The 26,392-nt window shown below is 46.7% G+C and overlaps 1 protein-coding gene across 9 annotated transcripts in view; it reads right to left on the reverse strand.

The window, feature by feature from the left end:
* WWOX (WW domain containing oxidoreductase) overlaps nucleotides 1-26,392 on the reverse strand; it is a 1,758,901-nt gene that overhangs the window by 1,582,069 nt on the left and 150,440 nt on the right. Inside the window, exon 7 of one of the 9 annotated variants that reach the window (XM_063945383.1) lies at nucleotides 10,430-10,561. The exons of the other annotated variants lie outside the window; for them this stretch is intronic. Coding sequence (XP_063801453.1) covers nucleotides 10,550-10,561 — 12 coding nt within the window. The 3' untranslated portion in view covers nucleotides 10,430-10,549. Of the gene's footprint in view, nucleotides 1-10,429; nucleotides 10,562-26,392 lie in introns of those variants that run through there. 9 annotated transcript variants of the gene reach the window in all.

The raw sequence follows: 26,392 nt of genomic DNA on the forward strand, positions 1-26,392 counted from the left end.
AGGCCCTGCACAAGGAGGTCTGGTTGTTGAGGAAGTAGAAGGGGATGCCCCATCGATAGACCCTGCAGGTCTGAGAACCAACGCCGTCTGGGCCACGCTGGAGCGGCTAGAAGCAGCCTACCTTCTTCCTATTTGAACTTCCGTAGAACCCTGGGCAGGAGTGACACTGGAGGGAACACGTAAGGCAGACCAAAGTTCCATGGAATTGCCAGTGCGTCCACGAACGCTGCTTGAGGATCCCTTGTACTTGATCCGAAGACCGGAACCTTGTGATTGTGTCGAGATGCCATTAGGTCTACGTCCGGTAGACCCCACCTGTCCACTAGGACTTGAAAGACTTCTGGATGAAGACTCCACTCTCCGGTATGTACGTCCTGGCGATTGAGGTAGTCCGCTTCCCAGTTCAGGACACCCGGAATGAACACTGCCGATATACTTGGGCAGATGGCGTTCTGCCTAAAAATGGATTTTTGACACTTCCTTCATAGCCATGCGGCTTCGAGTGCCACCTTGATGGTTCATTTATGCCACTGTTGTGGCGTTGTTGGACCGTACATGAACCGGTATGTTTCGTACCAGAGGCAGGGCGAGTGATAATGCATTGAACACCGCCCTCAGCTCTAGGATGTTTATTGGGAGGAGTGATTCTTCCTTGGTCCACCGACCCTGAAAAGAGTGTTGCTCCAACACCGCTCCCCACCACCTCAAACTGGCATCCATCATCAGGAGTACCCAGTCAGTGATCCAGAAGGGACGGCCCCTGCTCAATTGCTGGTCCTGGAGCCACCAGGTCAGCGACAAACGAACCTCTGGAGTCAACAGAATCATTTGGGATCTGATCCGATGAGGCAGGCCATCCTACTTGGCAAAAATCAATCATTGCAGAGGGCGGGAATGAAACTGAGCATACTCCACCATGTTGAACGTTGACACCATCAGGCCAAGTACCTGCATCGCCGAGTGAATCGACACTCTGTGGTGACGGACGAAAAGTCTTATCCTGTCTTGGATTTTCAGGACCTTGTCTGGAGACAGGAATAGTCTCTGACTGTGTGTGTCCAGAGGTGCCACTAGGTGCACCATGCTCTGAGCTGGGAACAGCAAGGACTTCTTCCAATTGATCAGCCATCCATGGGCTTGTAAGCAACTCACCATCAATTGTAAATGACTGAGGAGGACATCGTGGGAACTTGCCAGAATCAGCAGGTCGTCCAAGTACGACAGGATTCTGACACATCTGACGACGGAGGTACGCAGTCATCACGCCATAACCTTGGTGAAGATCCGAGGAGCCATGGCCAGTCCGAACGGCAGAGCCTGGAATTGGTAGTGACTGTCGCCAATAGCAAACCGCAGGAAATGCTGATGCGATATCGCAATACGAATATGCAGAAAAGCATCCTGTATATCCTGTGATACCATGTAATCTCCAGGTTCCATCTCCAGCACAATAGAGCGCAATGTTTCCATACGAAACTTGGCGACCCTCACAAATTTGTTCAGTGACTTGAGGTTGAATAATAGGCCGAAAAGACCCATTTGGTTACTGCACAAGAAACAGGGTAGAATAATAGCCTCTGCCACGCTGGGACTGAGGTACCAGCACAACCCCTCCTGTACTCAGGAGAGAACCTACCACCGTTTGTAGAGCCTGCGCCTTCAACGGATCTGAAGGGAGTACCGTAGTGCAGAACTGGTGAGGGGGATGTCTCTTGAATGAGACAGCATATCCGTGAGAGACAACGTCCAGTACCCAAGCGTCTGAAGTGGTCTTTAACCAGACCTTGGCGTACTGTAGAAGTTGGCCTCCCACCCTGGGGTCCTCCAGGGAGAGGTCCGCCCCTTTATGCAGCAGGCTTGTCTTGTTTTGAAGCAGGCTGATGGGCTGCCCAGGACTGTTTCGTCTTGGGCTTGGTGATCTTGGGAGCATGAGACTGTCTGGGGTACGACTGCCCCTTGTCTTTCCCTTGAGGTCGAAAGGAACGAAAAGTGGTAGTCTTCGCCTTCTGTGCAGAAGGATTAGCAGGAGGAAGAAAAGCAGTCTTAGCAACTGCTAATGTCCCCAGTAAAGGGGAGTACCTCCAAAGTCTTCTTGGAGTCCAAATCCACTTTCCACGACCTTAACCACAGTATGTGGCGAGCCAGGACAGACGTGGATGACGCTTTGGCTGCCGGTACCCCTGCCTCAGCGGGCGCCTCCTGAATGTAATAGGCGGTGGTGCATATGTGAGACAGGTACTGTCTGGCCTTGTCAGAAATATCCTTGAGAAGCTCATCCTCTAACGCTTGAACCCATGCCTTAATACCCTTTGCAGACCAAGAGGCAGCTATGGTGGGCCTATGAATGGCCCCTGCAAGGAAATATATAGACTTCAGGCATCCCTCCACACGCTTATCTGTCGGTTCCTTCAGGGAGGTGACAGTGGTGACAGGCAGAGTAGACGACACCACGAGAAGGGTGATGTGAGAATCCACCGGCGGTGGGTTTTCCCATTTACTACATAACTCTGCAGGGAGAGGATAGCGAGCCAAAGCCCGTTTAGGGAGCGTGAATTTCTTACCTGTGTAGACCAGGGTTCTTCTTGATGTCCGCAAGATGATCAGAATGGGGTAATACAGTTTTAACCACCTTCTGTTGTTTAAACATATCAGTTTTCTTGGCCACTGTAGTGGAATCCTCATCCTCAGTGATTTGAAGGATCTGCTTAATAGCATCCACCAGGGCAGGGACATCAACCTGTAAGGTAGAATCCTCGTCAATAACACATAATTCAGAGTCTGACAGGACCGTATGCTTCCCCTCCTCATCAGATAAAACATCAGAGAGGTTAGTGAATTGTGAGGAGGAAGCAGCCCGCTTCAAGGACCCAGAGACACAGGAGTGACCTGGAGTAGATTTATGTCTAACCAAAGATCGATTTAACTGTTGCAGCTGGGTAGACAAATTTTCCGCCCAAGGCGGACTTACTATAGGGACAACTTGTGGTGGCAGTGACACTGGAGGTCCCATAGGGGGGCTAACCGGTCCACCAGAGTCCCCAGGAGGGTGGTGAACATAGCCCAAGGTGGCTCCATTGTAGTTACAGGAGCATACCTTGCAACTTACAGGAGCTTCCTGAGTTTTACTGCCCTTATTGTTAGACATTGTAATAAAGCAACAATCAAGCTATTAGTACGATGAAGCCAGACTGAGTACACAACATGTGCACTAAGTACACAACCAGCGTCAGAATACACAAACTTGTGAACTAAATCCCGGTGTACCGGACTGTAACACAGAAAAAAAGGGGGGGTATCTCCCAGCGCTTAGTTTTATCGGATGAGTCCTATAGACTGTTAACTATAAGATTGAACTATCAAATACCAATAATCACAAAGTCGAATATATAAAATTAATTTCTTTTATTAAAGGTGAGGTATGGAAATTTCCATATAGGGTATCTTTCACTCCATTCTAAAATACTAAAAGGTTTTACAGTGGTTCCTAATACCGGTATACTGAAAATAAATAAAACGACAAGACAAACAACACAAAAACATATATAATTTGTGATACGCTGTCCTTAGCGATTTACTCACTAAAAGTCTTAGATGTTATAATCACTGAAATATAACTCTCAAGTTCCAGGAATGTGTTAATTTTCCACAAAGTAGAACTACTTGAATCAGAGAGGCAGTCTTAGTAAAGAGTCCATTCAGGCCAAAATCTCCTGGAATCAGTATATATTGCTGTCTTCAGGTAAACCATATGGAAAGCCACTTACTTCAAACTCACGGAGAAACAAACGACGGGTGTCTGCCGGCAGACAGTAAATCGGCGTCTCTGCAATCGACTAGTTTCGCCTGTCTCAGCAAGCTTCCTCAGGATGGCCGAGTACACCTATTCCCCGCTATTTAAACCTCCGTGAGGCTTTCGTTTCTATGGTTACCCGCTACTCAGCTGCCGTAGCATCAAGCTGAAGCGTCACGTCACTTCCGTTCCTCGTGACCGCTTCCTCCACATGCGTCGCCTTGGTTACTACTGTAACTTCCGTCCCAGCGTCTCCATATGTGTTTCTATTACCATGGTGACCTAGGTAACTTCCGTCCCGGCGTGCAGTGTTTAGTGTCAGTTTCCATGGTGATACTATTGTAGTCTCTAATCGTAGCTATAGTAGTCCTCTCATTCTTACCAACTAGATAGTCATACATAAGATGTTTACATGTCATATTTCATTGTGTATAAACATCTCATTATTATCACTCAAATGGAATCATCTGCATAGCATTCACGTACTTATTATTCATCAATGCAGTCATTTATATGGACTTTATCTGCTCCACTCCTTTTCCTGGAATTTTTTATTTTTTATATAGATGGCGATGCCTCCCTTAATCTCCCGGAATTTCCCTTGATTCTATACATATTGTCCGTATCCATAATAATTAGGGGGTATATCTTCCTTACTGGCGTATAGTCCCAGCAGCCCTTATTTTATAGATAACGACTCCACAATTTATATTTATCAATCTAAATTCCTCATAAACTTAAAAACATACACATATACTACCATACCACATAAACACAAACAACACAGTGCCTCTAAAAATCCTTATTTCTAAAAAACCGGACTGTAACACAGCAAAATATCCGTATAGCGATAAGTACTATGTATACTATATTAGAGGACCCCGACGAACCTAGTCCCTTCGGGTATAGAATATAGTGATAGCTAACTTAGATGAGATACACATGAGAGTTAAACCATACAGCAGGTACAGGCACACACAGTCACAGGCAATGCAGAGATTATTATAAACACAATAAAACTGCACTGGACCAGTATATATCAGAATACTCGTACAATATATTCTGTAATAGGTACACTCTTTCTTAACTAACGCTGTCTGTAATAAGACATTTAGATTACTCAAGTGTCTGTAAAGTCTCAGCGCTGTGGATAGGCGGCTCTACAGGGGAGACCTTGCCCTACAATCCCAGAGACCAGTAGCATCTATGCTCAGAAGATGGCGCCCAGCGTCTCTGTCATGAACTAAGGGAGAGTGTGAGGCAAATCCAGGGTGGGAAATCTGTGAGGAGATGGTGCCCTGGGCTGGGGGAGGGGCTACAGGTCAAGCGTTGGCTCCCCTATGCTGGTCCTCACTGCTGGTACTACTGAGCCTTATCAATAGGGGCGTTAGTACACCCGACCTGTACTCCTATGCCCTGGCGGATATAGTGGGGTCCCTGCTCAGTGACAGTGTCCACACCAGCGTCGCAGTCCGTCTCCCTAGACTGTGACAAGGAACGCGATTTAGTGGCGGGTTCCACCTGGGAGACCCGCTTACCTCCTCCCTTCGTAGCAGCCATGCGAACCAGGAGAGCGTCTGCGACCGTGTGCCTAAGCCAGAGCGTCTCCGCCACAAGTACCTGGGATCTGAGCAGCGGGAGTATGCAACACCGCTTGGGAGGTGACGGAGATGCAGCACTGAATGTCACCCTGACATAACAGTGCTGCGGCCCTTGAAGTCTTCTTTTAGCTTTATCAGGGCTGCCCCGTGCAGCCCGCCTGTTAGGTGACGTGCTGCCTGCAGGCACCACTCGAAACTGAGCTCTCAGTGCCTGGAGGCAGGGTTATAGAGAAGGCCCCAATGCATCCTGGGACAGCCAACGCTTTGCCTGATGGTGCCTCTGGATCAAGATACCGCTCTACACCCCAATTTTCCCTGTGGAACACAGTGTACCCCGCTGCAGAAAGAAAGTGTATAATAGAAGGGCAGAAAAAGGTTTAATTATACCAGTCTTTGGCAATTATGTCTACAGACTCCATCTGGCAATTCATCACCAGAACCACCTTACAATGCAGAATCCTTTGTCAAATATTCTCCTTTGGCAGTTTCTTGGAGAACAATAACCCCACACTGTTTCCCTTGAGCCATCACCTTGTTCTCTTGTATACAGTACCCTTTATTTCACTGCTCTCTCTTCAGAGCCAGTCTAACTTCTCCAGCCACTCAGACGGGTTTTCTACAGGGATGTTTGAATGTTAATGCAATGTCCTCTTTTGTGCTTTCAGAACCTTCATCTCCTCATGTGGTTGCTGGTTGGCACTTTCTAATTCCACATTAGTCACTAATACCCCTTTCACACCGCAGCTATAACCCGGTAAATTGACGATTTTTCAGGCTTCCTAAACGGTTCGAGCTGCGATGTGAAAGGGTCCCCTTCATTTTACCGTTTACAAAACACCAGTATTTTGAAACGGTAAAAAAGCAGGGTCCTACCCGTTTCAGACCCGTTTCATTGTGCAGTGTGAAAGGGTCTGAAACGGTATTTGCAAGCCCCAGAATGTGATAGGCTGTCTCCTTGTGTGTCTCCATGTGTGATCTCACCAGGCAGAACCAGGAAGCTGGTTGTTAAACACAGGAGACACATGAGAGTGGCTTTAGAAGCGTTTTCAGTGCAAATACATTTTATAATGGCAACTTGGAGTGATGAAGAGGTAGAAGAGGTAAGCTGCTAAGGATCAGAGGGGATGAGGAAATCTGCAGACAAATTACTGGGACAGTCAAGGATGCCCTCATATATAAAAACATAGCTAAAATGCTTGAAGCTGCTGGTTTCCAGCGTACAACAGGGCAAATTATTAATAAGTTGAAGGCCCTTAAGCGTAACTTTCATAAAATACATGATCATAACAGGAACAGGAGTGGAGCTGGCCGCATTGAGTGGCAGTACTACGAGCAGTGTTGCAGTATATTTGGCCACACAGAACTTGCCACTCCGGTGAACTTGTCATCAAGCATCGCAGCTTTTGAAACAAGGCAGGTACCAGTGGCGGAAACAAGCCATTCCTGTGCTGCGGAATCCATTCCAGATCCTGTGCCACTATCTCAGTCCCTACCATCGTCCTTGCTGTTACTTGATGAGGATGAGGACACACAACAGACGGAAGCCGTTGTCACTGAGGCAAACATCGTGCCTGATACAAGAACTGAAGGCATCACAACAACACCCAATGTGGCTGTGGAAGAAACGCAGGCTGGGCCCAGTCAGCGCAGGATTCCAGGAACGACGCCCTTACGTGGAAACAGTAAGTACAACACTCCAAAATACATAAATAATTAACATAACCTACTGACGAAAAACAACTACTAATGTATATTCAATAAAAGTCGGCTCCATTCCGACATGCAGTTGTCGGAATGGACCCGACAACCCCTCTTCAAAAGAGCGTCCAAATCCCACTGTCGTATTTGGCGGCTCCCATGTCCTGCTGCTGCTATCAGCGCTGCGGGTGCGCTGACAGCAGCGGCAGAGGGAGCTGTCAGCGGCGCCGGGGGCAGAGGGGAGTGGTGAGTGGCGCTAGGGGTAAGGGGGGAGCGGGCTCCGGCGCGGGAGCTGAGGGGGAAGCGCGATGCGCCGCCGGAGGTGTGGTGATATCTGCGCCACCGGGAGGGGGGGGGGGAGAGTGGAGGAGACGGAGCGTACGGCGGAGGAGACGGGGGAGCAGCGGCTGCAGCAGTGGAGGCTCACGGCAGCATACCCCCGGCTCCAGCAAGCGGGACGTCTGCAGTGCTGGAGCCGGGTGGACGCTGCTGCTGGGTCCCTGCTCTCCCCGCTGTCTCCTTCTCTCATATCACATATCTGAATCCGACTTTTTTAAAAGTCGGATTGAGATTGTTGGAAACGGGGTAATAACCTGTCGGGTTTGGCCCAATTTGCGGCAATGTACGCTGATCGGCGGCTGAAGTCGCCGATCAGCGTGCATTCCGACAAGTTGGGTTTCCCGACTTGTCTGAAAAAATAGGGCCATAATGAATAGGTCGGAACCCCTTCCAACCTAAAACTGTCGGAAGATGCCATCTTTCCGACAAGACGGCAGCTTCCGACAGTTTTTCAATATACCCCATTAAATTAAAAATCGGGCAGACTGTACGCAGTGTGTAGGTGGGAGGAGGCCACAAACACGTTTTCAAACTCTGCTGCTTGTGTAATGTATTCTTGAACAATAAGGTAATTTTTTGTTTGTATTTTTATCCACAGTATATAATGTACCCACAAGGAGACGCTGTCCCAACAAAACGGAACAAGCATCTCGAATAATGACGACTGTCTTAGCAGAGAAACTTGAGCAGATGGACGCAGCCATGGCAGCTCGAGAGGATGCCCGCCTTGAGCGCTTCCTGCAGGCTCAGCAGGACATGAATAATACCCTGATGGCCCACATTACTATGGATACAAGGGAATACATGAGGGAAATGCAGTCATTTCAAACGTCATTATTTGAAAAAAAATTTGCCATGAGGGAACGTCCACACACAATTGCACCTCAGCAACCACCTACAAACATCCCTCAACACTATCCACACTATGGCCCTGTATCCTACTATGACCAAACCCAACATCAACACACCCACCCTCAATTTACCCATCCGCCACAAACCTACCCTCAATATACTCAGCCTCCACAAACCCATCCTCAATATACCCAGCCTCCACAAACCCACCCTCAATATACCCAGCCTCCACAAACCCACACTAAATATACCCAGCCTCCACAAACCCACCCTCAATATACCCAGCCTCCACAAACCCACCCTCAACACACCCCACCTGAATCTGACCATCCCCCACATACACAATCACCTCCTGATATGGAGACAACTCCTGACTCTCCTGTTTACAGGATGTTACCTTGAGAGGTTATTGTTTTTATTGTTTATTTCATTTTATATTTCATAATGCAAGTGTTTTGCAAACAATGTTGATGCAAACGTTTTTGAAACCAAGGTTTTATATTATAAAAATGTATAAGGTCTATGACCGGTTCTTAAGCCTGTGTCCATGTCTATAATTTCAAATTGGGACAACACACAAACATTAACCATGTTTATTTGAACTCAACACACAAATGCCATGAATAAACAACAAAGGGGAAAAATTTAAGACAATAATGAGGAAAGGTTGCCCATTAGAGCAGCCCTCATCTGTTCTGCACTTCCAGAATGATCACCCATATATGTAGTGGATTCAGGTGCAGGGTGCTCAGCTGAGTCCTTGACGGCCCACTCTGGCAGAAATTCCTCCCTCTGAAATTCACAAAGGTTGTGAAGAATACAGCAAGCCGCAACAATGTTCGGCATGTTTGTAAGGTCCACATCATTGCGGTTCATAAGGCAGCGCCAACGTCCCTTTAAGCGTCCAAATGCGTCTTCCACAACCATTCTTGCAGAGCTCAGGGTGTGCGTGAAGGCAACTTGATTAGATGTCAGCGTAACATGTTGGGTGTACCCCTTCATCAGCCATCTTCGTAAGGGGTAGGCTGCGTCACCGATTATGTGGACTTGAATTTCAACTCCATCCACAAATTTAGATTTCTAGTTTAAAAATAGAAAAAGATTAAAATTAGCAAAGATCAATTGGTATATGCACATCATCACATGGGTGGTTTTAAGGTTGCCGAATGTCGGGATCGCTGCGCACAGTATACCGGCGTCGGAAGCCCAACAGCCGGCATACCAACAGTTTTTCTCACTCGTGGTGGTCCACGACCCCCCCGGAGGGAGAATAAATAGCGTGTCGCTTGTAGCGCGCCACTGTGCCCACAAGGGGCTCATCTGCACTCGCCACACTGCCGGTATTCCGGCGGGTGGGCTTCTGGCGCCGGTATGCTGGACGCCAGGAGCCCAGCCGCCGGCATACCATACCACACAACATTACACTCCTGCTTCCGGGTCAATGGTCGTTGAATGACATTTACATATCTCATGGGACTGCATCCTCTGCTGACCAACTGACTAGGAACTACACATCCCACCATGCCCTACTACATTTCTGCTATTAGACAATGCTATATCTGGCCCACAGAATACTGACAAATGTATTACCAAACTAGCTGGAAAGGCAACATTCTACAGGCATAACGTAAGCATTACTCATTCATATATACCACTCCAAATGACCCAACCCATTTGGGTCCAAATGCTCGCCTACTGGACTTTCCTCAATGTATGATTGCCGTCACCTGTGTATAAACACCATTATTACTTTAACACGGGTGATGGCGGTCATACAGGGGGAAAGTCCACAGCAGTTTATGTTGGTGTGTAATATTGACAGTATGGCAATTTATAATAAAGTACATGTACACCAGGCCCTGCAATGCAAAATTGTAATGATTATATATTTTGACATACCTCTCTTGGAAAAAGCCGTCCACCTTCATTGTTCTCTGCTACACGGTAGAGATCGGAATTAGCAAGCACACGTGCATCATGTGAACGACCCGGCCATCCAATAAAAACATCTGTGAAGCTAAATATATATATATATTTACTTGTTCTAGTAGGTTCCAAAAATACACTTCATTTTAAAAAACAGAATGGACAGAACATTCTTACCAATACTTATGATCGACCACAGCTTGCAAAACAATTGAATGCCATCCTTTTCGGTTATGGTAATCCGCTGGATTGTCCTCAGGAGCAATTATAGGGATGTGTGTTCCATCTATTGCGCCAGCGCACTGCGGATATCCTTTTGAAGCAAACCCCTGAATGGTCTCGTCTAAACGTGGGCCTTGCGGAAGACAAATAAATCGATGGTATAGATTGTCCACCAAAGCACGGGTGACTTCATGAACAGTGTTGCAGATAGTAGAAATTCCAACTCCAAATAGACAAACGATAGTCGCCAGGAGTGGCGTACCACCACAAAGCAATGGCAAGCCTCCTGCTTGGCTCTAATGGTCGACGGAAGTTTGTAACTTGTCTACTGAGTGCTGGGGTTAATAGATCTAAAAGGTAGTGGAATGTCTTACGTGACATTCTAAAGTGAGCCTTCCACTGCACGTCCTGAAAGTTAAGGACACTCTGCATGAATACATCACCACTCGGACGATCTCTAGCCCACAATCTTCGCTGTGTCGACAGATTTAAGGCTAGAATGGTGTTCATGGAAGCAGATATGAAAGACCTCCTCCTGCGCAGGTACTGTCGCCTTAAAAGGGCTCTCTCTCGCACGACATTGCGCATACTCAGTGGCGGAACTAGCAAGCGGTGGGCCCAGGTGCGACAAAATGCTTTGGCCCCCCCCCCCCCCCCATCCCATCCAAGTTCACCCCCTCACCCCTTGAGAGGATCTGGTGAGGGGGACCTGCTCAGGGCCAGAGAAATGGATACCTAGCAACAGTGCCGTAACTAGACATTTTAGCATTGTGTGCAAGAAATGGCATCGGAGCCCCACCCCTGCATGCAATACAGGGGCAGTGCGCGCCGTAGGCGCGCGCAAAAATACATAGTGGCGTGGCTTCGCGGGGAAGGGGTGTAGCCACAAAATAATACCAATTCCTAGAACGGTGCACAGTAGTCTCCATTCTTCAAATTACGCCGCATAGTAGCACCACTACACAAGGTTATACGCATAGTAGCACCACTACACCCTTTTACACCTTACAGCGAACAGATTCCTCTTTTTACACATTACGGCAGACAGCTTCCCCTTTTTACACATTACGGCAGACAGCGTCCCCCTTTTTATACATTACGGCAGACAGCGTCCCCTTTTTACACATAACGGCAGACAGCGTGCCCTTGTTACACATAGCGGCAGACAGCGTGCACTTTTTACACATTACGGCAGACAGCGTACACTTTTTACACATAACGGCAGACAGCGTGCCCTTGTTAAACATAGCGGCAGACAGCGTACACTTTTTACACAACGGCAGACAGCGTCCCCCTTTTTACACATTACGGCAGACAGCGTCCCCTTTTTACACATTACGGCAGACAGCGTACACTTTTTACACATAACGGCAGACAACGTACACTTTTTACACATAGTGGCAGACAGCGTGCCCTTGTTTACACATTACGGCAGACAGCGTGCCCTTGTTACACATTACGGCAGGCAGATTCCCCCTTTTTACACGTTGCGGCAGGCAGTCCCCCGTTTTTACACATTACGGCAGGCAGATTCTCCCTTTTTACACATAGCGGCAAGCAGATTCCCCATTTTTACACATTGCGGCAGGCAGATTCCCCATTTTTACACATTGCGGCAGGCAGTCCCCCCTTTTTACACATTGCGGCAAGCAGTCCCCCATTTTTACACATAGCGGCAGGCAGTCCACCCTTTTTACACATTGCGGTAGGCAGTCCCCCATTTTTACACATAGCGGCAGGCAGTCCCAACAAATAAAGAAAGAAAGAAAGAAAGAAAGAAAGAAAGAAAGAAAGAAAGAAAGAAAGAAAGAAAGAAAGAAAGAGAGACAGAAAGAAAGAAATAAAGAGAAAGAAAGAAAGTAGAATCATACTTACCCTCTCCGCTGGCTCAGGCTCCTCGTGCAGCTTGACGATTCCCGGGCAGTAGACGAGGTGGAGGAGGGAGCCGCAGCAGCGCTGTGTTATTGGTGGAGGCGCTGCTGCTGCTGCCCCACTGCTTCACTATAGGCTGTTCTCGGAAGACAGCCTATAGTGAAGCAGAGGGGCAGCAGCGCCTCCACCAGTAACAAAGCGCTGCTGCGGCTCCCTCCTTCACCTCCGTCCTCCTCCTTCCCCCGTCCGTGCCGCTGCTCTTCTCCTCTGTGGGTGGCTGTGGGCTGCGGGCAGCGGTTGCCCGCAGCGCACAGCGGCATGTAATGAGTCAGTTTGACTCATTACATGCTTGGGCCCCTGGACAGAGGCGGGCCCCAGTGCAACGCACTGCTTGCCCTGCCGGTAGTTCCGCCTCTGCGCATACTCCTCCCATACTCAGACAAACACTGCAGTCTTCTACTACTCCTCCTAAAACACTCGATAACCAAGCTACATAATGAGAGAATAGCAAATATCTCCTATATATTAGCCCTGTAACTCTGTGTCTGCATTTCTAACGCTGGGTGGAGTCACCGAGCCTGCCCTGCCAGTGTCATCACACCTGGGTGGAGTCACAGACCCTGCCCTGTCCCAGTCTCAACACAGCAGAACGGACCACTAGACACACCACACTGCCAGGTAAGCAAGGAGACCCACACACCCCTCCCCTGCAAACACCCACCACCACCTACTGCAACCACCTTACCCTCCGCCCCCCCCCACCTTCCATCTCTTACAGTGCTGCCGCGCCGACGGCGACACACACAGCCGCTAGCCAGTGCCCCGCTAGCCCGCCCGCCCCCCTTCCATCTCTTACAGTGCTGCCGCGCCGACGGCGCCACACACAGCCGTAGCCAGTTCGCCGCTAGCCCGCCCACCCCCCCCTTCCATCTCTTACAGTGCTGCCGCGCCGACGGCGCCACACACAGCCGCTAGCCAGTCCGCCGCTAGCCCGCCCGCCCCCCTCCCTTCCATCTCTTACAGTGCTGCCGCGCCGATGGCGCCACACACAGCCGCTAGCCAGTCCGCGCCCCCCCCCTTCCATCTCGGCGCCACACACAGCCGCTAGCCAGTCCGCCCCCCCCTTCCATCTCTTACAGTGCTGCCGCGCCGACGGCGCCACACACAGCCGCTAGCCCGCCCCCCCCACCCCTTCCATCTCTTACAGTGCATACAATCCAAACGTGCTTATTTCCCATGCAACCCCATGCCACCCCAACCACCTTACCAACAACCAACGCACCTCATATGTCCATAGACCATTCACCCACAACACCATACCTTACACACACCTCCCACACATACACCCCACAACACTACCCCCTACACATTAACACAACCTTCCACATTCACATACCTTTCCCCCATCCCTACACACAGCATGTGCACCTCCAACAGACATTACACCTCAAATACCCATCACCCCCCTCAAACAAAATAATTGATACCATTCCATAGTATATACCTTACTACTCCCTCCACTCTGCAACCACACGCTTTCACACCCAAAACACACACAATGTACATATTACATTCTACAAAACAGCAACACACTCTATAATCATAAACAACACTAATACTGTCCACACTTTCATCACACCCTACTCTACAAACCTATTTGAAGTGTGTGTATAAGCCCTTATAGTACACTTTCACCTTTCACCCATTTCATATATAGCCTACTCTCCTATCACTCTAAATTATGTGCAAAACCCCTGCTGCTACCATGGTCCATTGTGTCTGTACATGGCCATGCTACCTGTGAACCAACACCTCCTGCCCCCTCCACCATCCCTCAGCCGACAGGGGCGTAGCCCCTTACGACGGTGTGAAGAGCGCCCGTAGGGCGCGATGAATCACCTAGTACTCTCATAAGCAGAATCCAGAAGTAGTACAGCAGAAACAATGACAAAGTCGCTGGAGACATGTGCTCTGTCTGCCATGATTGCTGCACTGATCAAAGCACTCCCCACCTCCTCCCCCTCCTTTATTGTGTAAAAACGTCATATGTGTGGGCCAGAAAAGTCCATTTATAATGACAACCACTGTTTTGTATGGGTGAAACGGGTTCAGTGTGAAAGGTACCAAAACGGTAATGAAATGGTAATATACTGGTTACAACATGCGATGTGAAAGGGGTTTAACTGCTCAGACCCGTTTTAAGAACCGTTTAAAGAACCGTTTCAAAAGCAGGTTTTGCGATGTGAAAGCAGCATAAGATTGCCAAAATCAGATCTTTGAAGTTGTTATCACGAGCCTGTGCTTCAGCTAGGTTGTGTCCATCTAAATATTTGGCAGACGTCCTTTTTTTCCTTACTGACTGTTTCAACCTTTGTTTTTAATCTCTTAGAGATTTTTCTTGATAATTGGTAAAAACTGAGGGACACTTTTTGTCTCTACACTTATTTTATCATCTCTTTATTTTGCCTACACTGTGCAAGTCTGCAGGAAGTGAATGTACCCCTACTTTTCTTCAACACATTCTTGGAGAGGCTCAGTAAGCATTACAACAAGTTTTCATTCATTATGCTTTACAGCAGGCATGTCAAACTTGCGGGCCGTAACACCCTGTTGTGCAGCTCAATGGGATTTCTACGCTTGCCTCTTGCTAATGCCACATGGGCAGTGTTTAGGAAATCCCAAGACATGATGTCATCTCCAAACGCTCCCGCACCTGTCAATCAGTAGCCTTTTAGGCACTTCACACTGCAGCCAACGCATGTCGAACTTGGGAATAGTCCGGGTGGCGAACCCGGGACATACCTGGTATGCACAACCTGGTTTTACACTTTCACAACGAGCCAGGACCTGAGTCGTGTCAGCTTGCCCTGGCAGTGACCCGGTTTCTCAGTTCAGTGTGAAAGGGATATAAGAGGGGGCTCTAGGCAGACATAAGTGCATGTGGGATTTCTGGCCAGAAATAAGTGCATAATTGTGCTCTGGGCAGACATGACGGTAGTCTGGCATATAATGGGCAACAAGGTGCTCTTAGGCATATAAAAGGGGCATGAGGGAGCTAGGGGCTGCAATATATGAGCATGAGCAGGCCCGGAGACTTATATAGGAGAATGAGGAAAGTCTGGGCTGGCATGTAAAAGAGCATGAGGGGGATCTTCATTAGAACTGTAAACAAAATGACTGCAACCCTATTGAGGGGATCTTCATTAGAACTGTAAACAAAATGACTGCAACCATATTGAGGTTTTGACTACTCCCATGGTCATGCCCCCTGTCCAGGCAATAAGCCTAAGGGGGTCTCTGCATTCGGAGAAAGGGGTCCCACGTGTAAACATGGGACCCCTTTCAGTCCATCTGGTTCGGGTTAATGCGGTTTGTTTTTTTGCCAAGTACGTGGATTATAATAAAAGACCAGGACACTGGATCAGGTGAGTATAATTTTATTTTCAGGTACCCCGGACGTCGACATTGGAGACGAGGCCAGAGTCGGCGTGTCAACATAGGTAAGTATGTATGTGCCGGCATGTGTGAAATAAAGTTGTATTTTCACGGTGTCTGTGTCCTGTTTTTATTTGGGTATTTTTTTTGCAGTAGAACTACAGGTACCAGCGGGCCCGTTTCCCCCCCGCATGCTGGTACTTGTGGTTCTCCAAGTACCGGCTTGCGGGGGAGGCTTGCTGGGACTTGTAGTTCTTCTGCAAAAAAAAATATTCTTACATTTTACTCAAGGCTATCAGCCCCCCATCCGCAGCCCTTGGATGGGGGGGGGGGGGGGGGACAGCCTCGGGCTTCACCCCTGGCCCTCGGGTGGCTGGGGGGGGACCCCTTGATTGAAGGGGTCCCCACTCCTCCAGGGTACCCCGGCCAGGGGTGACTAGTTGGGTATTTAATGCCACAGCCGCAGGGCGCTGTATAAAAGTGACCCCCGGCTGTGGCATTATCTGTCCAGCTAGTGGAGCCCGGTGCTGGTACAAAAAATACGGGGGACCCCTACTCTTTTTGTCCCCCGTATTTTTTGCACCAGGACCAGGCGCAGAGCCCGGTGCTGGTTGTTAAAATACGGGAGATCCTCTGTCATTTTTCCCCCCGTATTTTGGCAACCAGGACCGGCTCAAAGAGCCCGAGGCTGGTTATGCTTAGGAGGGGGGACCCCACGCAATTTTTTTTCGGGATTTTTACTGTTTTTTGACCATTTTTAAAAATCGGATCAAAATCCGTCAAATCGGACGTTTTTCGACAGCGGGACTGTCGAATCCGTTTTTTATTGAATATGTCGAATTCCGGCACCCACCTGCCGGAATTCGACGGTCGAATTGTGTCGAATTAAAAAACGGGCGAAAAATTGCCGCAATTCGCCCGCAATTGCATATACCCCAAAGAGTCTCTTCCTTTTTCATAAGCTGCAACATCTTCATAAGTTCCAACATCTCTTTACACACATTCACCATTACTTTACGAGGTCACTGGCATATTTATAATGGGTGCAGTGTGTGTGATGCACACGGGCCCCCCCGGGGTCTAGGGGTGGGCTGCTGGCTACAGAGGAGGGGGCCCAGTAGGAGACTGCACACGAGCCTCCTCCTCTTATAAGACACCCCTGCACAAGTTAATTGCATAGCCAGAATGAGTGTTTTAGTAATAGTCACTGTTTACCATTCCCTATGGCGCTTATCCGTTATTGCCAGCTATGGTATCCGGCTCTAGGTGAACAACACTTAGGTCGACAATGTCTAGGTCCCCCACTATTGGTCGACAGTAACTAGGTCGACAGGGTCTGTAGGTCGACATGTTCTAGGTCAACAGGTCAAAAGGTTGACATGAATTTTTCACATTTTTTTTTTTATTTTTTTACTTTTTCATACTTAACGATCCACATGGACTACGATTGGGAAAAGTAACCTGTCCGAAGCATGGCGAGGAGACACGGTGCACTAATTGTGGTTCCCAATCACTGTACGGAGAAAAAGACACCAAAAAAATAAATAAATAATGTCGACCTTTTGACCTGTCGACCTAGACCATGTCGACCTAGAAACCCTGTTGACCTAGAATCCCTGTTGACTAATAGTGGTTGACCTAGACACTGTCGACCTACGTGTGGTCGACCTTCCATACCACACACGCCAGCTACATGCCTGTTGGCTTACAACACTGACAACTGTCTCTTTAGGAACCTTCATTTCATGACCTTTTCTTTCAGGGAATTTTAAAATAATTGTTTTCAATCAGTTACTTTTACCTTTTGTCCATGTGACATGTTTAAGAAAGACAGTTCTCTGAACTCTCAGTTTTCTCTTCAAAAACAATTCTGGTTTGACGCACACATGTTTTCTTCTAAATAACCCAAAGTTTTCTCAGGCAAAATTTGATTCATATGGACAAACTATTGCAGAGCGTCATAATTTGCTACAGGCAGTCCCAGCACCACAATTTTGAACGGATGTGTACTTTAGATGTTCCAGGCAGACAGTGCTACACCAATGCGCCCCCTTTGCGCAACATCATGACGGCATGCGCTCAGGGTGTGGTGTCGGCACCGGTCCGCACTGGCACCCTGTTACACCGCTGGTGCTAAGTATAGAAAGTCTTCCCTTTTTACCCCAATATTTTTATTTTCCTTTTTTTCTAGTCAGGAGCAATAAAACCATTTGGCCGTTAGACAGGTATATGGCAAGCACAATCCCAGTCCCACCTGTGTGGCACAGTATAGACAAACCTGAATCTAAGTTCTGTGCAGTGGCGGTTCCAGAGGTGGGGCTGCAGTGCACTCCAAAATACAAATAGGGAAGCAACACCAACCCACCCCCCCTTCCACACCAACATGCCGCCAATCACCACCAGACAGGACTCACTGGCAGTTCATGTGGCTCCCCGGTTTGAACACCTCTGAAGCCGCTACTGGACTTCTGCTTATAAAATTTAGGAATAAAACTTAGGTGCGTTTCATACATCTGTCTCATACTGGTGAAGGTTACTGCATGCGACCGTAACGTCATTTTTGTGCTACCACTTTTCTAATTATCCTACCAAGACTTTTGTATAGGCGCTAGCTTGTTTCTTTAAAGCCATTTGCAATTTGAGTGCTATTGCCCTTTTAAAGACTAGAAACTAGAGAGCATCAATAAATGGTCCTTCTATGAGAGTACACGCTTGACTTTCTCTTTGCTCTCCTCTCATGAAAGGTTACCGCTCTGCATATTAAACCATTAGCTGGTCCTTTTGTGCCCGGTGATTTTGTAAAGCAGACCATGGAAACTTGCTCAGTAGCTAATGCAGGGCCAATAGCATAATTGCAAAACAATATCCATATAGTCCAGTCAAACATTATTATTATTTGACATTTGCAAGGCTGTGCGCTTTCCCCCCCGAGTCCCCACAGACACAGAGTTCCCCCTAATTGGTTCCAGAGCACAACCCAACGACGGCAGGCTTTCTAAAGCAACAGTAATGTTAATTTCAACACCGCTGTAAACAGACTTTGCAAACAATACAAACATGGCAATATGTGGCTAGATGGGTAATTAATGTATTTACAAGGAAGCTTATTTGCATTTTTTTTTTTAGTCTTTAAAAAGCATCTTGGATTGCTCCTTGCAAGGAAAAAAAAAACAAAAAACGGAACCTTGGTTAAGGAGCAAAACAGTAATTATTCTCTTTAGGGACTTATTTTATTGTGCCGTTAGGGAATTAGAATGAACAGATAAGCAGAATTATAAAAGGAGTCGTGTAAAACATTAAACGTACAGTAAACACTTAGCGGTGTATTTACCATAAACCCGACTCACCTTCTTCATTAATAGAATTTATTATACGCTTGCTTTACACACAAGATAATTGTGGAAAGCTGCAGCATTTAAAACGCTCTCATTTTACTTTACTCCTCTGGACAAGTTATTAAAGGATATAAAGAATGCAATATGCATGTAGAGAAAATAATGAAATTTCCTCAGCTAATAAGGTCTAGCAAATAACATGGTGAAAGATTCTATAAATCAAGCAGCAGCGCTGTTCAGGGTATTGTTTAGATGGCCAAAATACTGTACAGTCTGTAGCTCAAAGGAAGTAGATCGGCAGAGAACAATTCGGTGGGACTTCTCTGCTGGCTTCATGTAAAGGTTCTTTCTGGTTAACAGTGTCTTGAGATTAAAGTGAAAGGATACCTTCAAAAGTTATAATACATATTATAACATGGGTGGACAGCACGACTTTTTGGGGGAGATTGGGGAGGGGAGTTGACAGCAGCCCTTGATTGGGCAATAGGGTAGATTTCACGCATATTAACCCTAGTCAAACTGCCAAGCCATCACTTAATAAGAACACAAATCAAAGACTAACCTTCTACATAGACCATGTATTACAAGGCCACACACACACTCATCTATGCAGTTTACCAGCGTACATCTAAAGTTGTCCACACAATCTGTTTTTTAGACATGGGGTACTTATATGATTGTTCAACCATGGGCACCCACACATCTTTATGCTAGGCAATGAAAATTCAAGAGAAGACATGAGACCTGTTGATTGTGAACACATACAGCTATGGTCATTTATTGTTCGCGAGCACTTTCCACCATACCTAATGGATTCGAAGCCACCTGGACCAAAATTTGGTCAGGTATGATGGTCAACGAGACAAAAAAAATAATAATCCCGACTCCATAGCACCATAAAGCCAGCTTGAAAAGGAGTAAGTACTATGAGGACAATTTATCAATGTCCCAGTACATATGCGGAAGGGATTACCATATAACTAAATAAAGAGGCTATTTATCAGCCCTCCAATCTCAGATATCTCTTGCGTAATGGAGCAGGCCGCAGATCCCACACAATATAAGGGATTGTTGCTGTTGTGTTATTTATCAAGCGCTAAAAGTTGTATGTATTTGGGGCTTGACTGTGTATATAACAACTCTGCTTGCGTCAGCCTGCACCATACAATGGGAAGAAGCCGCAGAGTGTAAAAAGTAAACCATTTGGAGGTCCGTCTCCTCAAATCCTCCCTGTGTATATGCGCAACAACACTGCTGGGACACAAAACGCTAGTGCAAACTTTTGCCGTTACTATTAGTGCGAAAACTGTTAGGGTTTGGGGGACATCTTATCGGAGCAGCTGCCCTGGCATGGAAGGCTTGATAAATAACCCCATATAAATATACATTTATATTTTATAACACAATTTTGCAGGGCAATGTGCACAAGACTTCCCGAGGAGATGTTCCTTCTATAACTCAATCTAAACTAGTTTTTGAAACCCCGGACAAAGCTTAAAATAGAGGTCTATTCACTCTCTCCAGCAAGTCTCTTAATACCCTATTCAATGCGTGCACTTAACCACTGAGCAACTCTTCTGTCAGAATCAAGCACAGATCAAATCTTTCCTATGTAGCCTTCATTTCCTGCCGATCCGCTCTCAATTATCAAATATCGGGAAGCAGGCTGCACTCTGATGTGCCTGGAGCAAAACCAAATGCTGTACGCCAGCTGTAGTATCAGATCCATAAATGTACAGCTGTGTATACATTATTCAGTCTGTAGATTGGGGATGATTGGTACACTTCTGGAGACCCCCTGCCAACTCACACAGATCAATATATCCCTGTGACGCTATGAAAATACAGCAAAACACTTAACAGTCCACCTGTGCCTACACAAATTATTATTATTAGCTATGCACTGCTAAGAAGGGAACAGGATCTTAGATTAAGATAACTGTATTCAATACATTCAAAAGCACTTTATGTCAGAAAGAGCTGGAGATTTAAATCTACAAAGTCTTTACTAAGGGGATTAGATAGATAGATAGATAGATAGATAGATAGATAGATAGATAGATAGATAGATAGATAGATAGATAGATAGACAGACAGATAGATTAGATAGATATTCTTAGATAGATAATTTTAGATAGATAGATACTGTAGATATGATAGGCAGACAGACAGACAGACAGATAGATAGGCATGTGGATTGAATACGGCGTACCATAGTTCTGTATGGTCAGATCAGGGATTCAGTATGAAAAGCCGGCGGTCTGGATTCTATTTATGTTAAGATGGAAATAATCACGCATTAGTCAAATCATTCTAATAAGTATGTAATCAATGGGTGTGGATCATAGGGTCAATAGTAACCAGGTCGACAGTCATTACGTCGACCACTATTGGTCGACAGTGACTAGGTCGACACCTGAAATAGGTCAACACAGTCATTAGGTCGACATGGAAAAAGGTCAACATGAGTTTATTAGATTTTTTGTGTGTCGTTTTCTTCGTAAAGTGACCAGGAACCCCAATTAGTGCACCGTGTCCCCTCGCATGGCTCACTTCACTCATGATGCTTCGGCAAAGTTTACTATTCCCAATCGCAGTCCACGTGGATCGTCAAGTATGAAAAGTAAAAAATAAAAAACAAAAATTTGAAAAACTCATGTTGACCTTTGCCATGTCGACCTAATGCATGTCGACCAATAGTGGTCGACCTAATGAGTGTCGACATAAGGACCGGATACCGTGATCAAAGTACTAAGGTGAGGACAAAACACAAATGGGGGAGAGGAAGAAAAAGGGTGGCAAAAGGAAGGGGGCCATATTACAAATCACCTTCAGAATCCGCGTGTGCCTACTTAATATTCCCAAATACATAAATTGTTCAAACTAAAGAAATGATGTAGTTCTTTCAAGTTCTACAAGCGTTTGTAAAGGATTTATACCTGCTTGCCATCAACAGAGCCATACTGAGATAAATTCAGCATTGCAGTCTAAAGAGGCCGATTTAATAACTTCCGTGGACATATAATAATATTTCCATCTTGCCGGGATCACAGCTTTAGCTGCATGGTTTACGCTCATCAGCGTGATTTTTTTTTTTTTTATTATCTGGAGTTTGGGGTGTTTTCATTCCCGTACATAGAAAGTTTAGGGCAATTTCAAAAAAGGAATAGATACATGATGTTATATTTGTTGAATTTTGGCCCCTGAGCTTCTTCATGGTCAACCCCAAGTCCCGTCCGTTACCATGCTACTATGAATTTTGATTATGAGGATGGAGAACGCCTGTACATAAACATTTCAAATAAGCCGCAATTAGTGACAAAAGCTACACTGATCTCCCAGGGAACAGCACGAGTCAGCTGCAACGATACAGTACACTACACTATATATACCTAGTTCTCCCTCAGCCCCCTAGCTTACTACATTACAGTATGAACAGAACACGTGCAGATACGCAATATTTTTACCAGTCTGTACAGTATCATATATAGAATGTTGCACCATAAACTAAAAATAATTAAAACTATTAAGCGCTTAATTGCACATGAAACACTCTCTTTTTTTTCCCCCCAAAGTGCACTTATTAATAATTTTTTTTAAAGTCAACTAAAATTCCCGGCTGACAATCCAATCTAAACTCGCTGTGTGACCATCAGTTTAATAAAATAACTTTAATTAATTTAAAATGTTAAGTTCTTCATTTGTATAATCAAAATAAATCTAAATGAATCGCTATGGGGTATGTTCAGCTAGATCCGTGAATTGAGTCTCACTGACTGAGGACTGATACTATAATAACTCCACACTGTATATCTTTTCTTCATATAGGGAATGTAAGAAATCTCCTTTTACGATTTAGACCCAGGTTTACAACAGTTTTCAAACAGACCATAAAAATTATAACAGTGAAACAGTATAAACAAGCAGAACAGTGTTTTTACTGTAAAACATGAATGTAGTGTAAATATTTGTCTTTCCCTACTCTCGGCATTCATAATGAGCGGAGAAAATTCATGCCACATGTTTAGATCGCAATGAGAAACAGAGAAGACTTCAATAATTCATGTGAGCGACTGAAAAACTGCAGATGAGGGGTCCAGGCTCATTATTTGGCGGCCGTAACTCTTAGTGTGCCAAAACCGGCACTGTCCCCCACCACAAATACCTCTACCCCTACTGTAAGAAGCTGCCTACTCTAAAGGTGGGTACACACTGATAGATATATCTGCCGATCAATTGATCGGCAGATATTTCTATGGCCGGATCGGGCAGTGTGCTGTGCATACACACTGCCCGATCCATCGGGGACGGACGTCATGAGCTGGGCAGGCGTGTACACACGCCCACCCAGTTCAGCTGTCAATCACCGCCGGCCGCCGCAGCATGTGTACGGGCAGCCGGCTGGTCGCCCGTACACACACAGCGATGCGCCAATATATCGGAAGATATACTGGCCGTCGGCTGTGCTGTGGGGACGACGCGATATGTCTGTGAACGACGGAGTTCACAGACATGTCGCCCGTACACATTGGCTGACGGACCCGCGATATATTGGCTGTTCAATAGAACGGCCAATATGTCGGCCAGTGTGTACCCACCTTAAGACTTATCATGGTCGCACCAGCTTTGACAGTCAAGACACCCAGGGGTATATTTACTAAGGTGGGAGTTTTTTTTTAGAACTGGTGATGTTACCCATAGCAATCAATCATATTCTATCTATTATCTTCTAGAGGCGGCTAGATAAATGTTAAGTAGAATCTGATTCGTTGCTATAAGCAATATCACCAGTTTAAAAAGAAAAAACTCCCATCTTCGTAAATTTACCCCTCAGAGTACAGAAGACAAAAAGAGTGGTGAATATGGGTTGTGAAGATAACAGAAAGTGTACGCATTATTTTTATTAGCCGTTCTTTTCATTTATTCTGCTGCAGATATGGTCATTCCCAGTCATCTACAGATACCAATAAAAGTGAATATTTGCCAGTTGGATTCGGTCTATTAGTTTGATATTAACAATGTCATTATGAAAATGTCAACATTGGCATTATGTCAACAGTAAACATGTTAGGATGTCGCAGTGGTGCAAGTAGAAAAAATGTCTTACGGGTACTGTGTGCGCGCGCCGAAGGTGCGCGCGCAAAAAAATGGGTGTGGCCAAATGCCACATGGGGCGTGGCCAATGAAAATGGGGGCGTGATACACATATGGGGGAGGGGCAGATACACGTATGACCCCAATAGTGCCAGATACACGTTGCCCCACAGTGCCAGATATACATTGCCCCACAGTGCCAGATACACATTGACTAACAGTGCCAGATACACATTGACTAACAGTGCCAGATACACATTGCCCCACAGTGCCAGATACAGAAATGCCCCCAGAGTGCCAGATATACATTGCCTCGCAGTGTCAGATACACGTTGCCCCACAGTGCCAGATATACATTGCCCCACAGTGCCAGATACACATTGCCCCACAGTGCCAGATACACAAATGCTCCCACTGTGTCAGATATACATTGCCCCCCCGTGCCAGATACAGAAATGCCCCTACAGTGCCAGATATGCCCCCAGTGCCAGATATCCCCCAGTACCAGGTATACATGCCCCCCCAGTGCCAGATATCCCCCAGTGCCAGGTATAGATATCCCCCAGTGCCAGGTATACATGCCCCCCTGTGCCAGATATCCCCCAGTGCCAGGTATACATGCCCCCCTGTGCCAGATATCCCCCAGTGCCAGGTATATATGCCCCCCAGTGCCAGATATCCCCCAGTGCCAGGTATATATGCCCCCCCAGTGCCAGATATCCCCCAGTGCCAGATAGAAATGCCCCCCCAGTGCCAGATATCCCCCAGTGCCAGGTATAACATGCTCCCCCTCCCCCCTTCCCTGCTCACCGCTGCCGCTGGCCGCTGTGTGAGGGAAGGAGAGCGCAGCCTGTGCCTCTCCTTCCCCTCAGTCTCCGGCGGGTGTCTCACAGTTTAATTCAGCGCCGATCCGTGAGCCAATCAGAGCTCGCACGGCGAGCTCTGATTGGCTCACGGATCGGCGCTGAATTAAACTATGACACCCGCTGGAGACTGAGGGGAAGGAGAGGCACAGGCTGCGCTCTCCTTCCCTCACATCAGCGGCGGTGCGAGGAGCGGCGGCCCGTCGGTGTGGGTACGGCGTACCCACGGCTAAATTCTTACGGGTACGCCGTACCCACCCGTACCCGCCCACTTGCACCACTGGGATGTCGACACAGTGGTTTTAAGATAAGTCTATCCCTAAAGACAATGTCAACGTGACATTATGACTGTCGAAACGGTCTCCGTCGACAAGCTGACTGCATACCAATTAGTTATTCACTTTAGTCCTCTGATGAACTTATTTTCACTATTGACTAAATACAGAGAATAATCACAATCAAAACGCTGGATACACACCTGTACAATCGCACTTTCCACACCTATACAATCACACTTTGTGATTTACTTTTAATTTCACTTACTGTATGTTTGGAATAACCGATCACACACCTATACAATCTAGCTTGCGACCTTCGACGCTCATCTTTCTAAAATATCGGAAGAAAAGATTGTACCACCGTACGCACACTACAGATTTCAGGCTGCTACTGCAAGAGCTTCGGAAGAGCGGTCAGTAATGCGTACATGCTGCACTTTAAGGAGTCTATTCATGAAGCAGTGAAAAGTGTGGAGAAGTCAGTGGAAAAGTTGCCCATGGCGACCAATCAGCACTGATGTAACATTTATAATTTGCATACTATAAAAGAAGAATTTACTCACCGGTAATTCTATTTCTCGTAGTCCGTAGTGGATGCTGGGGACTCCGTAAGGACCATGGGGAATAGCGGGCTCCGCAGGAGACTGGGCACTCTAAAGAAAGATTTAATACTATCTGGTGTGCACTGGCTCCTCCCTCTATGCCCCTCCTCCAGACCTCAGTTAAGGAAACTGTGCCCGGAAGAGCTGACATTACAAGGAAAGGATTTTGAAATCCAGGGTAAGACTCATACCAGCCACACCAATCACACCGTATAACTTGTGATAAACTTACCCAGTTAACAGTATGAACAAACAACAGAGCATCAACCAATGGATGCCAACATAACATAACCCTTTATCAAGCAATAACTATATACACGTATTGCAGAAAGTCCGCACTAGGGACGGGCGCCCAGCATCCACTACGGATTACGACAAATAGAATTACCGGTGAGTAAATTCTTATTTTCTCTAACGTCCTAGTGGATGCTGGGGACTCCGTAAGGACCATGGGGATTATACCAAAGCTCCCAAACGAGCGGGAG

This window comes from Pseudophryne corroboree, chromosome 11 (assembly GCF_028390025.1).
Source record: "Pseudophryne corroboree isolate aPseCor3 chromosome 11, aPseCor3.hap2, whole genome shotgun sequence".
NCBI lineage: Eukaryota > Metazoa > Chordata > Amphibia > Anura > Myobatrachidae > Pseudophryne > Pseudophryne corroboree.